The following is a 13,425-nucleotide window of genomic DNA, read 5'->3' on the forward strand; positions in this document are numbered from 1 at the left end:
TATCCGTTATGCATTACTCCAGGTTTTTTACTGATGTCCTTTGTTGTTGACCAATATCCAGAACTGTTTAATATTCAGAGCACCCAACAAAGACACAACTGACCATATTCCCGACCAACCTGAACTAATTATAAAAATCAAGCGTGAATAAAAATTAGAACTGGTTTACAATCAACGGTGTATGAATTTCAAATTGTTTTCCCTGGATGAGCATTTAGACCTGCTTTTCAATGAACGACGGGTGTTATCTGATCATCTGGGTTTGGTTTTGTTTCCTCTGAGGGGAGTAATCTGAGCAGAGGATTAATAAGTCTTGTAGAGATAAAACGGTTGTTTAATTGGGCCTTCAAAATAACTCGAAGACAATACAGACTTAACTGTACCGTATGTTGTGACCGATCTAGTCGGCAAATAATGGAAGATTACAATTCAACGGATTCAACTTTGAACGATGGCTTTATTTCGCCTACACGACTCGTGGTTCCTAATCCCGTAGTCAGGCTTTCCAATGCCCTACTCCGGGGGAGTCTGGGTCCTAATACACAACACCGTAGACATGGCGTATCCTTGAGTTTGAACACGCTTGAAAATTGGAAGCTTCTGGAAGCGGTACAACAGCATGGTCCTGAGCTCTGCATGGGGAACTGCGTTCTAAAGGAAGAACTAGTGTCGCTTAACTGAACTTTTTTTCACCTGAAGCTGGTCCAGATTAGAACGGTCGAGATTAGGACAAGTCAAGAATACCGGTACATGTTTATCTTTGTAATGCCATTAATTTGGCTAAGCACTGGCAACATCTTTTTTTGTCTGCGCAAAATAGGAAACTGACTGTAATGTTGTTTTGAAGGCTGGGGGGGGGGGGGGGGTGGGGGAGGGGTGAGTAATAACGATAATGAATTTGTATGGCCCTAGAACTATAAAGTATTCAGAAGCGCCTTACATTAAAAAAATCCTAAAAAGCTAATAACAACAATAATAATAATAAATTTCCTTTCTATGCTAAAATCTAAAAAATGAAAATCTAAAATTCTATACAAAATGAAAATTAAAATATTCAAAGCACTAAACATTCACAGCTATTCCAATAAATCATAAGCTTTCCTAATAAGAAATGTTTTAAAATGGCGAGGCTGCTACTTGTTCTAATAGTTAATGGCAGCGAGTTATATAAAACAGGTGCAACATGAGCAAAGGCCCGATCCTCAATTGTAGAGCAAATTAGCAGCTGGTTTCATGGACATAGGATCTTTAATGTAGGGTGGACTTTGTTTGTGTAGGGACTTGTAAACAAAAATGAGCAATTTGAACTGAGCTCGGAACGTTACTGGAATTGTAGGTCGATAAGTGTGGGTATGATATGATCAAATTTAGTAATCTGAAAAATCACTCTAGCCGCGGTATTTTAAACTTTCTGTAAACGATCAAGTTGATAGTTTAGGTAAACCAAAAAGAAGTCGTTACAGTAATCAAGGTGCGAAGATACAAAGGCATTGATCAGTGTCTTTGTCGATTGCACGGTGAGGAATGTTCTGATCTGTCTTATGCTGAATAGTCCGCGAAAAGCCCTGCTACAAATAAAAAATCTTGCCTATATGAACATTCATATGTGCACTGAACCAGTAGTACCCAAGGTTCCGGACGCTTTCTAAAGTTTTAATGACTGTGTTACCAATGGTAATAGATTCAATAGATGTTTTTTCAAGTTTTTGACGGGTGCCAATGGTTAAGAATTCAGTTTTTGCGTCATTTATTATTAAACGATTCGCAATGAAGCAGGAGCGAACGTCAGCAATGCACTTCTCAATCACAGAGACAGCTCTAATATACGAATGGATAGAGGAAGTTCGGAAAGAGGGGTAAATCTGAGTGTCGTCAGCATAACCATAGATGGAAGGGAGATATTGAGAAATAATGTTAAAAAGGGGGAAGACGTAGAGAGTAAATAAAATAGGCCCCATGCAACTGCCCTGGGGGACTGCACAGTTCAGATTAAAGTCGTGAGAGGTCTTATCACCAACAAGTATACGTTCTTTGCGACTAGACAAAAATGAATCGAACCGATTTAAAGCAGACCCGACGACTCCAAAATCCTGGTGCAAGATATTCAGAAGAATGGAATGTTCAATGCTATCAAAAGCAGCACTAAGGCGGTCCAAGAGTACGTGAAGTGTCACTATTATCCATACTCATCAAGATGTCGTTTTGAACCTTTAATAGAGCAGTCTCTGTCGAGTGAAACTTACGGGAGCCGGACTGGAATTTAGGAAGAGGAGCATTTTTTTCACAGTGGACGAGGAGTTGTTGAAGTGCAGCCTTTTCCACTACCTTAGAAGTGAATGGAAGATTACTGACTGAACGGAAATTTTTGTAGACCAAATCAAGTCCATGCAGGTTTTTTTTTTTAACAGAGGGATGACAATAGCGGTTGTCCAATTTCCACTGAGAAGAGAGAGATTAACCATTTCAGTGATAGAGGGCGCTAATACATCAAGACAGACTTCACTAGCCATGTAGGAACAGCCTGATCCAACCGACAAGATTCATCAATGGAGGATTTTGAACAATATTACACACTTCTTCTATGGATGGCGAGGAAAACTCTTTAGATTCTCCTTAGGAGTAACAGGAAGAAGTCGAGGTTCTTGAACTTGACACTTGTCAAAATTTTCCTAAATGATTTCCTTTTTTTTTTTGAGGAAGAAGGTTCCAAATTCGTTTGCTAGCTTAGTGGGATCATCGTGCTCTGGGAGAGCCGTCTCAAGTGGTTCCCTGGACAAAGAATTAACCACACGAAATATATATAGCTTACGTGAGTCGCCCTGACACTGATCAATTAGGTTTGAATAATAATTCACACGTGCAGATTTAAGAAGTGCAGAGTACTGATAATACATCAAAGTTTGCAAAAGCGAACAACCCAAGTAAATTTCTAGCAGACGATGAAGGAGAAATAAAAAGGTTGGTAGGTAGCAAGTTCAGTTATAAATCATGATACACTAATTGATTCATGAGCAAAATATATTCGGAGCAAAATATATCGGATCCGACGTTGAGCAAGATTGTTCGTACACGGTTTTTGCAGTGTTTTTGTTACCTTAACTATAAACATTATATCAGGAGCCTAAAACCACTGAATATATATATTCCAGCGTCTCACTTCGGATTTCTGGAATGATGTTTTGACTGGCAGCTCTTATTAGAATAATTGAGCAGCTTAGTGGTCAAACTTAAAAAAAAAAAACATTTTGTCTGGGGTGATGAATCTTAGATAGCATTTTACTCTCCCACTGGCACTTGGGAAAAACAAGTGGCAACTGGGGTAGTGCGGCGTCACTTGTCTTACTTCCCCTCCCTCGGTTTGCCTCTTTCGCGATTGCTCCGTTATTCACTCTTTTTCCATTTAAGGAGCCTGGTCCCAAGCTATTAATTACTGAACAATAAAAGGAAGTCAAAGACAGACCTGCACGACTCCCAATGTGGTTTTTGTGGTTGCGTCGCATTATCAAATGCCTTCGAGTTACATTTTTGCTCTTACAAGCATGTCTTTCAGAGATTTACCTTTTTTGAAGGATATGATCGGAGGTCTTCTAAAAATTGTTTTCAGCAGAGGCTGATTTTCTATTCGGCTCCAGTTTGCCATCAATGTCTTTTTAAGATCTTGTACCGCTGGGGTGGTATGTTGTAACGAAATGAAAGAGTCTCTTTTTACTTTTTTGCATTTGTTTTAGCGCCGATTGTCTTTGGTCAAAGTTGACCTCCGACAACGATCTTTCTATATTTTGTATAGGGTACCCGCTTGCTTCGAGGCGTTGTTTAAAGTTCGCAAGGCACTCATCAAATGTCGTTTTTGAAGAGTTTGTTCTAAGTAATCTTCTTTAATGAAGCCTCTTTTTACCCCCGGAGGGTGGCACGAGGTAAAGTGTGTGCATTAAAAGGTTTCAGTGGGCTTATAGTGGGTTTAAATGGATTGGTCACCAAAATGTATTACCGACGGTGTCATTATAATGCGAAAAATGTCCCACACAAAGGCAACCGCTGGGTTAAATATGAAAAGTTCCACTTAGATCATTATTGCTACCGGATAACTTGATTGCTTAAATCATAGGATCGTAATATCATAAATATTATAAGACATTATCATATGAAGAATTGTGGAGATCGAGGAGGGTGTTACTCAGCCTCATTCATTCATTGTTAAATAATTTATTCAGTTATATTATAAAATTGATCAAATGCGCATTACATGAAAAATTTAAACGTAGGCAAGTGAGGAATGTCGCGAAGATGACGCGGTAAAGCATTTCATAACTTGGGCCCTGATTGAGCCACCTGAAAGGACCCATATATCAGCTAGTGTAACCTTGGTTCTAATTGTTGGCGACGCTAGCAAAATCCCACCAGACTATCTGAGATTATATGCGCCTGCGGATTTCAGAGAAACTAGGTCCTCAATATAATTATGGATGGGCTATGCTATGAACAGCCTTGAATGCACATTGCAAAATCTTGAAATGAATGCGCTGCTTTAACAGAACCCAATGTAGCTTATACATCAATGGTGTCATGATGAACGCGGGGCGTAACCCACAAACCTTGCTGCAGTATTTAAAACACGGTGAACCATGTTAAACTGCGAGGCAGCCCAGGTAGACCAAACGAAAGGCTATATATGGCGATATTGAAGGATAAATTAAACTCCCATTAAATACATATTACGAATGGGAATAGTTGTTTTATTAACGTTATATATAATTATTTTGCAACAATTAACAAGAAAACATGGCAAAGGAGTACATAGTTGAATAAACTACAAGAATTGAGAAAACAACGTGAATAAACTGAGGTTACAATATTTTGACCGGACAATACCGGTCTTCATCAGGTTTATTAGGAAAAATCAAATTAAATTTCTTTGGATACAATTTAAATGCTTTAGTTAACAGCTGAGTTCACTAAGATAGCAAAACGAATAACTATAAATGTTACGACTCCAACACCACTGAGGAGGGCAATTATATTCAGCCACATAGCGATCTTGGAATTTCTTCTGGCTCCTTCATAGTCGCCGCCATTATATGAACTGTCCACCTGTCAAAAGTATTTTTAAAACAAGCAAGATCAGAGGTTAAATACCCATTTAGTAAATTAGAGGTGAAAAATGAATAATAGTCAAATTGTTCATACAACTGGGCGTGACTGCTAGCGTTACTGATATCGGTCTGGGCTTAATGTTTCCCAACGGCACCGAACGAGTTTCGTTTTGAACGGTTGTCTCGCACCCTGTAGAGAGGGTTCCTAGCTAGTTTAAATAAGTTGTAAGGCTTTTATCAGAGGTCTAATACTACAGTATACATAACCATCATGATCGTAGAAATGTGTTCCTAACTGTTAGATACTTGCACTCCTACCCCGGCCTGCTTGCAGATTTTCTTAATCTCTGGACTCGACTCCGCACCATCAAGCCATCAGCCTCGAGCCAAGGGAACTGATCAGAAGGGTCCAAAACAGCCAAAAGAAAGATTAATTTTCGAAGATAGGTCTAGTAAAAGTGGTTTTTAATTCTTACCATGCAGGAGAAGATCATAGCGGCTAATCCGATAGGCCAAGCGCAGAACAGGAAGGTAAATATCGACAAACCAAGCCACGTTGATGGACGAGGTGGAGCAGATGGTAAGATGACTGTCTGCGTGGCCTGATAGGAGAGGCAAATAAAGAGTAAATTTCAGACAACTTAGTTACTCAAGCAGAGTCTTAAAAATTCGGTGCCCATATCTCAGAGTGTTCATCCCGCATAGATGTTTATTTTGCAGAAAATATGTCAGTTAATGGTTGAGCTTTATGCGCTTTTTAATGACACCGTTCAATATTTTACAAACTAGTGTAACAGAGATGGCCAAGTTAAAAAAGCCTGTTAGGTAGTTTTTTTTTTCAAAAACCAGTGAATTTATTTTTCCAAGATAAGCATTTCCGAGTGTATGAGTTTAAAGAGGTGCTTTTCAAACGCTTATTTGGTTAATGAGAACGCCTGCAAGCCGTTTTTAGAACGGAATCGAAATGGAGCATTCAGTGTTTATACAATATTATAACTTGGTTTCTTTGCCTGCTTAGGTGAATAGAAAGCAAATTTTAAAAACGTACAGGCATTATTACAGTGGATGTATGATGCACCGGAGCAGGCTGAAGAGTTTGAAGAGGATACGTAGGCTGAGAAGCTGCAAATGGATGAGTAGGCGCAGTATAACTGGGCTGTTGTTCAGGATAATGCCCAGTAGCTTGTCCTAAGTACCCTTCGCTTGCAGGAAAATGTAACTGAGCTGGGTAAACCGGCTGCGTTTGGGAACCTGACGGAATTCCACCCATTTGTTGTTCGGCGTAGGGTGGTGGCGCAGCGGCCTCATCTAGAAAATAGAATATATACAGAAATATAGAAATATTTGATATTATTAACAATAAATAATGCATTATATTTACTGGGTTAATTGCGTTGTGATAAAGAGGAATGCCATCATCCAAAAGGTATAGATGTGTTTCCTGCTTATTTCTCTTTAATTTGAAGAGCAACGACTCGAGGAATAAAACAACTGATCGGAGAATAAATCACACCTGTACCTTGTGGAACAGCAGCAACTTTCTCTGTGTTGGCCATCCCTAGCTCATCATAGAAACAACTTTCATCAAGTAACCAGTTGTTTATGACTTGAGCTCAGCCGGGATTTTTCCTGAAGTGGACAAAGAAGATGACGTTAGCCCTGCGCACATGAACGTCTTGAGGAGACTTTTTGTATCCTCCTCAGAGAAATTCATGAAGGTATTAATGATAAACAGGACAACTACTACTCCTTTTGGAGTATTCATTAATCTTAAAAAAGCCTTCGAAACCGTCGATCACGACATTTTGCTTGATAAGCTCAATCACTATGGCTTTCGTGGAATAATTAATGATTGGTTCTCCTCACATCTCAAAAATCGCACTCATCAACGCAATTAGGCCATGAACAATCAGATAATGCCGTCGTTGGATGTCGTGTTTGTCAAGCATCAGTTCTTGGATCATTGCTTTTTTTGTTATATGTCAATGATATCCACAGATGCTCGAATAAATTTAGGTTTTATCTCTCTGCAGACGACACTAACATTCTCTATGTGGACAAAAATCTGAAAGTTCTTGAGACAATAGTAAACAATGAGCTACAAAACCTTTATAACTGGTTGACAGCCAACAAACTAACTCTTAACTTTAATAAATCCACCTTTGTAATTTTTCATCCTTACCAAAAGCGACTTGCTTACCAACCAAAACTTTGCATGTTTGATAATGAAAAGAATAAATATGTTCGTCTCGAGTCTTACTAGTTTACATAAAATACCTGGGCGTTCGTAATAATCAGAATCTCTCTTGGAAATACCACATTGATTCTATTCAGTTACAAAAATTAGTGAAAATGTTGGGATAATTGCAAAGCTATGCCACTCTGTACCTCCACCAATACTACTGAATATCTATAAGTCACTAATTCATCTCTATTAAAGCGTCGCGTTTTCGATCTTCCCTTGCGTAAACGGAAGTGGCTCTGAGATAGAGTCTCTTTTTTTGCATGCAAAACAAAAGCAAAAATATTAAAAACATCATGGGATTTAAGCCGTTCTATAGACAGGAGTTCTGAATAAGCAGAATTATGAATTCCCATGAAGTTTCGGAGTCAAGTGGGAATTCGGCACACTTCTTTAAAAAGCAGAGCAAACAACACTAAACGTAACACGAATCGTTTTAACTCTTACTAGTATTCTTCCTTAACTCTTACTAGTATATTACTCAGATGCGCAAGATTTCAGATCAGTATAGGTTGTCAGAGTAATAGCTAGCGGCGACAAATAACCAAATGGACAGACCGTTTAAAGTAAAGATTAATGATAAATTTATATTTTGTCGTTTAAATTCATAATATTAAGGGCTGTCTTTGGCATCCTAGCTTATCCAGGGCAACAATTATCATTTTCCCAAATATTTGTACAATACTGTAGCAGAGTTTGATATTATAGATGTCGTGAAAGTTGGTTTTATTTTTTCACTTGTGATGCCTCATGGCCGATTATACAAGCTGTTGTCTTTAAATAGTGAGAACTCTAATATTCGTAGTAACTGGTCTACAATATACTAGACGCGCATTCTTATTAGCCCTCTACGGACAGGACCATCAGGAATTCTTACCTGTTAACACTTTAAACGGAAGAGCTTTGGTTGAAGTCTAAAAATGAAGAAATAAAGCTGTTACTGGGTGCGGTTGATAAATTAAAAAGGAAGTACAGCCTTATCCGTTATGCATTACTCCAGGTTTTTTACTGATGTCCTTTGTTGTTGACCAATATCCAGAACTGTTTAATATTCAGAGCACCCAACAAAGACACAACTGACCATATTCCCGACCAACCTGAACTAATTATAAAAATCAAGCGTGAATAAAAATTAGAACTGGTTTACAATCAACGGTGTATGAATTTCAAATTGTTTTCCCTGGATGAGCATTTAGACCTGCTTTTCAATGAACGACGGGTGTTATCTGATCATCTGGGTTTGGTTTTGTTTCCTCTGAGGGGAGTAATCTGAGCAGAGGATTAATAAGTCTTGTAGAGATAAAACGGTTGTTTAATTGGGCCTTCACAATAACTCGAAGACAATTCAGACTTAACTGTACCGTATGTTGTGACCGATCTAGTCGGCAAATAATGGAAGATTACAACGGATTCAACCTTGAACGATGACTTTATTTCGCCTACACGACTCGTGGTTCCTAATCCCGTAGTCAGGCGTTCCAATGCCCTACTCCGGGGGAGTCTGGGTCCTAATACACAACACCGTAGACGTGGCGTATCCTTGAGTTTGAACACGCTTGAAAATTGGAAGCTTCTGGAAGCGGTACAACAGCATGGTCCTGAGCTCTGCATGGGGATCTGCGTTCTAAAGGAAGAACTAGTGTCGCTTAACTGAACTTTTTTTCACCTGAAGCTGGTCCAGATTAGAACGGTCGAGATTAGGACAAGTCGAGAATACCGGTACATGTTTATCTTGTAATGCCATTAATTTGGCTAAGCACTAGCAACATCTTTTTTTGTCTGCGCAAAATAGGAAACTGACTGTAATGTCGTTTTGAAGGCTGTGGGGGGGGGGGGGGGGGGGGGTGGGGGAGGGGTGAGTAATAACGATAATGAATTTGTATGGCCCTAGAACTATAAAGTATTCAGAAGCGCCTTACATTAAAAAAAATCCTGAAAAGCTAATAACAACAATAATAATAATAATAAATTTCCTTTCCATGCTAAAATCTAAAAAATGAAAATCTAAAATTCTATACAAAATGAAAATTAAAATATTCAAAGCACTAAACATTCATAGCTATTCCAATAAATCATAAGCTTTCCTAATAAGAAATGTTTTAAAATGGCGAGGCTGCTACTTGTTCTAATAGTTAATGGCAGCGAGTTCTATAAAACAGGTGCAACATGAGCAAAGGCCCGATCCTCAAGTGTAGAGCAGTTTACTTTAGTAACGAACAGGAGAGATTGTGCAGACGAGCGAAGTGCATAATTAGCAGCTGGTTTCATGGACAAAAGATCTTTAATGTAGGGTGGACTTTGTTTGCGTAGGGACTTGTAAACAAAAATGAGCAATTTGAACTGAGCTCGGAACGTTACTGGAATTCTAGGTCGATAAGTGTGGGTGTGATATGATCAAATTTAGTAATCTGAAAAATCACTCTAGCCGCGGTATTCTAAACTTTCTGTAAACGATCAAGTTGATAGTTTAGGTAAACCAAAAAGAAGTCGTTACAGTAATCAAGGTGCGAAGATACAAAGGCATTGATCAGTGTCTTTGTCGATTGCACGGTGAGGAATGTTCTGATCTGTCTTATGCTGAATAGTCCGCGAAAAGCCCTGCTACAAATAAAAAATCTTGCCTATATGAACATTCATATGTGCACTGAACCAGTAGTACCCAAGGTTCCGGACGCTTTCTAAAGTTTTAATGACTGTTACCAATGGTAATAGATTCAATAGATGTTTTTTCAAGTTTTTGACGGGTGCCAATGGTTAAGAATTCAGTTTTTGCGTCATTGATCATTAAACGATTCGCAATGAAGCAGGAGCGAACGTCAGCAATGCACTTCTCAATCACAGAGACAGCTCTAATATCCGAATGGATAGAGGGAGTTCGGAAAGAGGGGTAAATCTGAGTGTCGTCAGCATAACCATGGATGGAAGGGAGATATTGAGAAATAATGTTAAAAAGGAGGAAGACGTAGAGAGTAAATAAAATAGGCCCCATGCAACTGCCCTGGGGGACTGCACAGTTTAGATTAAAGTCGTGAGAGGTCTTATCACCAACAAGTATACGTTCTTTGCGACTAGATAAAAATGAATCGAACCAATTTAAAGCAGACCCGACGACTCCAAAATCCTGGTGCAAGATATTCAGAAGAATGGAATGTTCAATGCCATCAAAAGCAGCACTAAGGCGGTCCAAGAGTACGTGAAGTGTCACTATTATCCATACTCATCAAGATGTCGTTTTGAACCTTTAATAGAGCAGTCTCTGTCGAGTGAAACTTACGGGAGCCGGACTGGAATTTAGGAAGAGGAGCATTTTTTTCACAGTGGACGAGGAGTTGTTGAAGTGCAGCCTTTTCCACTACCTTAGAAATGAATGGAAGATTACTGACTGAACGGAAATTTTTGTAGACCAAATCAAGTCCATGCAGGTTTTTTTTTTAACAGAGGGATGACAATAGCGGTTGTCCAATTTCCACTGAGAAGAGAGAGATTAACCATTTCAGTGATAGAGGGCGCTAATACATCAAGACAGACTTCACTAGCCATGTAGGAACAGCCTGATCCAACCGACAAGATTCATCAATGGAGGATTTTGAACAATATTACACACTTCTTCTATGGATGGCGAGGAAAACTCTTTAGATTCTCCTTAGGAGTAACAGGAAGAAGTCGAGGTTCTTGAACTTGACACTTGTCAAAATTTTCCTAAATGATTTCCTTTTTTTTTTTGAGGAAGAAGGTTCCAAATTCGTTTGCTAGCTTAGTGGGATCATCGTGCTCTGGGAGAGCCGTCTCAAGTGGTTCCCTGGACAAAGAATTAACCACACGAAATATATATAGCTTACGTGAGTCGCCCTGACACTGATCAATTAGGTTTGAATAATAATTCACACGTGCAGATTTAAGAAGTGCAGAGTACTGATAATACATCAAAGTTTGCAAAAGCGAACAACCCAAGTAAATTTCTAGCAGACGATGAAGGAGAAATAAAAAGGTTGGTAGGTAGCAAGTTCAGTTATAAATCATGATACACTAATTGATTCATGAGCAAAATATATTCGGAGCAAAATATATCGGATCCGACGTTGAGCAAGATTGTTCGTACACGGTTTTTGCAGTGTTTTTGTTACCTTAACTATAAACATTATATCAGGAGCCTATAACCACTGAATATATATATTCCAGCGTCTCACTTCGGATTTCTGGAATGATGTTTTGACTGGCAGCTCTTATTAGAATAATTGAGCAGCTTAGTGGTCAAACTTAAAAAAAAAAAACATTTTGTCTGGGGTGATGAATCTTAGATAGCATTTTACTCTCCCACTGGCACTTGGGAAAAACAAGTGGCAACTGGGGTAGTGTGGCGTCACTTGTCTTACTTCCCCTCCCTCGGTTTGCCTCTTTCGCGATTGCTCCGTTATTCACTCTTTTTCCATTTAAGAGTGTGTCCATGAGAGAACCAGGCAGGAGGTGATAATGCTCAAATCACGGATTTCGCTCAAACTTGGCACAATTGATGGGTGTGGTGAGATATTAACCTCCACAAAAAATAAGGTCGCAATATTGAATTCCCTGGGATTTACAGGGACCCCCCCTAAAAACGACAAAATCTACTCATTTTTGCATAATTTAATTAGCTGACTTTGGTTTGGCTGTTCAACAAGAAGAAAAGACAACTTCAAATCTAATCAACTTTATCATCTTCAATGTTTATCAAACTTAATGCTCAGTAATTTATTTTTACTCTCTAATTCGATCTCTTCCTATTATTTAGCCTAAAGTAAGGACATCTTCTCACTGTTTTGACCAAACCCTAAATTTAAGGTATTTTAGTGACTAACATCTCCCATGAGCAACAACCTATGTACTTAATTCTCACATATTCTTTGAAAGACATCTTTAAGGTTATCAAATCAACCATAAAATATTTGGGCAATCTCATACTTTATCAATAATGACGTATTATGTACATCTGACTTGACGCTTATTTGTCATTTGACCAAAATTGGAAGAAACGTAACATTCGTTTTTTTAAACAAAAATAGCACAGAGTTGACGAGAAGTCACAAATCAGATACGTCATTATCGATACTAATAGCGGAATTGTTAGAACGTGTCACCTGAGGCATGTTTTCTGTGTTATTTATGGACGTTTGGATGGATATTTTATGGAACGCTTGAGTAAACACAAGGAGCAAAAGAGTTAGTTCAAAACTTCGATCGGTCCAACTTGTATGTGAAACAAGACCCAATAAGGATAAAAGATAGTGAATAAATGTTACATACACGTCTCTCAGGTGCTTTAGTCCAGATTTGCTGCTCCAGTTTCGTCTGGTCCTTTGTGGCGTTACTTCGTGACGAGGTAATGAAATCGAAACATCTTGAAACATTGCAGAATTAAAAGTGTCGGCTTTTCACCGAACATTCGAAGTCTTTGAAATAAGTTGTAGTCAGAAAGAACAAAATCATTCTCAAAGGACAAGAAGGATCACTGACAATCCGTCTATATCTACAGAAAACAACCACCTGCTCGAACACCCTCCATCTTTGACTTTAGACTCTGCCAAAAAGATGGAATCTGTGACGCCGGACTACCGGACTCCGGAATGGGGAATACGCTATCTATTGTTGTACGCGCCAATATCCTGTTATAACTGGTGTGTTGAAAATAGGTTGTGAAAGTCGTGTTACTTGAAATTTTGAGTTTATTCGATGTTGACATGAATTAACATGATAATAATGGTCCATAATAGCCCTTTTTGTAGTCAGACCGCGCCGTGCAAGTTTTAGACAATTAATGACTTGCCACTGGGTATAATTACTTACTTAGTTGTATTTTAATCCTCGTAGTCTTACAACTATACAGGTTGGTATCTGTATCTGGGTATATTATTGACTACAAAAATATAATAATAACCGTTTTTAAACGTGTTGAGGAAAAACTTCTGAGGAATACAAAAGACCCAAAAGGGGGCACTAATACATTGCAAAAAAAGTCGGCTAGACTTCTTTGGCTATAAGGAAGGTGTAAGAGAACAGTTTCTTGAACACAGACTAATACACTATATTCACTTCTTATTTAAGCTGTCATTTGCGGAT

General features: G+C 38.6%; 1 protein-coding gene across 1 annotated transcript; it reads right to left on the reverse strand.

Moving 5' to 3' along the window:
- Positions 1 to 4,712: 4,712 nt before the first annotated feature.
- Positions 4,713 to 8,302, reverse strand: LOC140935480 (trafficking regulator of GLUT4 1-like). The gene is made up of 5 exons (XM_073385024.1): positions 8,210 to 8,302; positions 6,610 to 6,719; positions 6,139 to 6,398; positions 5,567 to 5,692; positions 4,713 to 5,088 (listed from the first exon to the last, which is right to left on the reverse strand). Exons 2-5 carry the CDS (start codon positions 6,644 to 6,646, stop codon positions 4,933 to 4,935), a joined length of 579 nt encoding a protein of 192 aa, XP_073241125.1. The 5' UTR covers positions 6,647 to 6,719; positions 8,210 to 8,302; the 3' UTR covers positions 4,713 to 4,932.
- Between the last annotated feature and the right edge of the window lie 5,123 nt (positions 8,303 to 13,425).

Source organism: Porites lutea, chromosome 4 (assembly GCF_958299795.1).
Source record: "Porites lutea chromosome 4, jaPorLute2.1, whole genome shotgun sequence".
NCBI lineage: Eukaryota > Metazoa > Cnidaria > Anthozoa > Scleractinia > Poritidae > Porites > Porites lutea.

Coding starts and splice junctions, on each gene's coding strand:
- LOC140935480 (XM_073385024.1), bottom strand. CDS start 6,646: ATGGCCAACACAGAGAAAGTTGCTGCTGTTCCACAAG. Junction 6,399..6,609: donor AGTTGCTGCTGTTCCACAAG/GTACAGGTGTGA, acceptor TCTATTTTCTAG/ATGAGGCCGCTGCGCCACCA. Junction 5,089..5,566: donor CTATGATCTTCTCCTGCATG/GTAAGAATTAAA, acceptor TACTTTTGACAG/GTGGACAGTTCATATAATGG.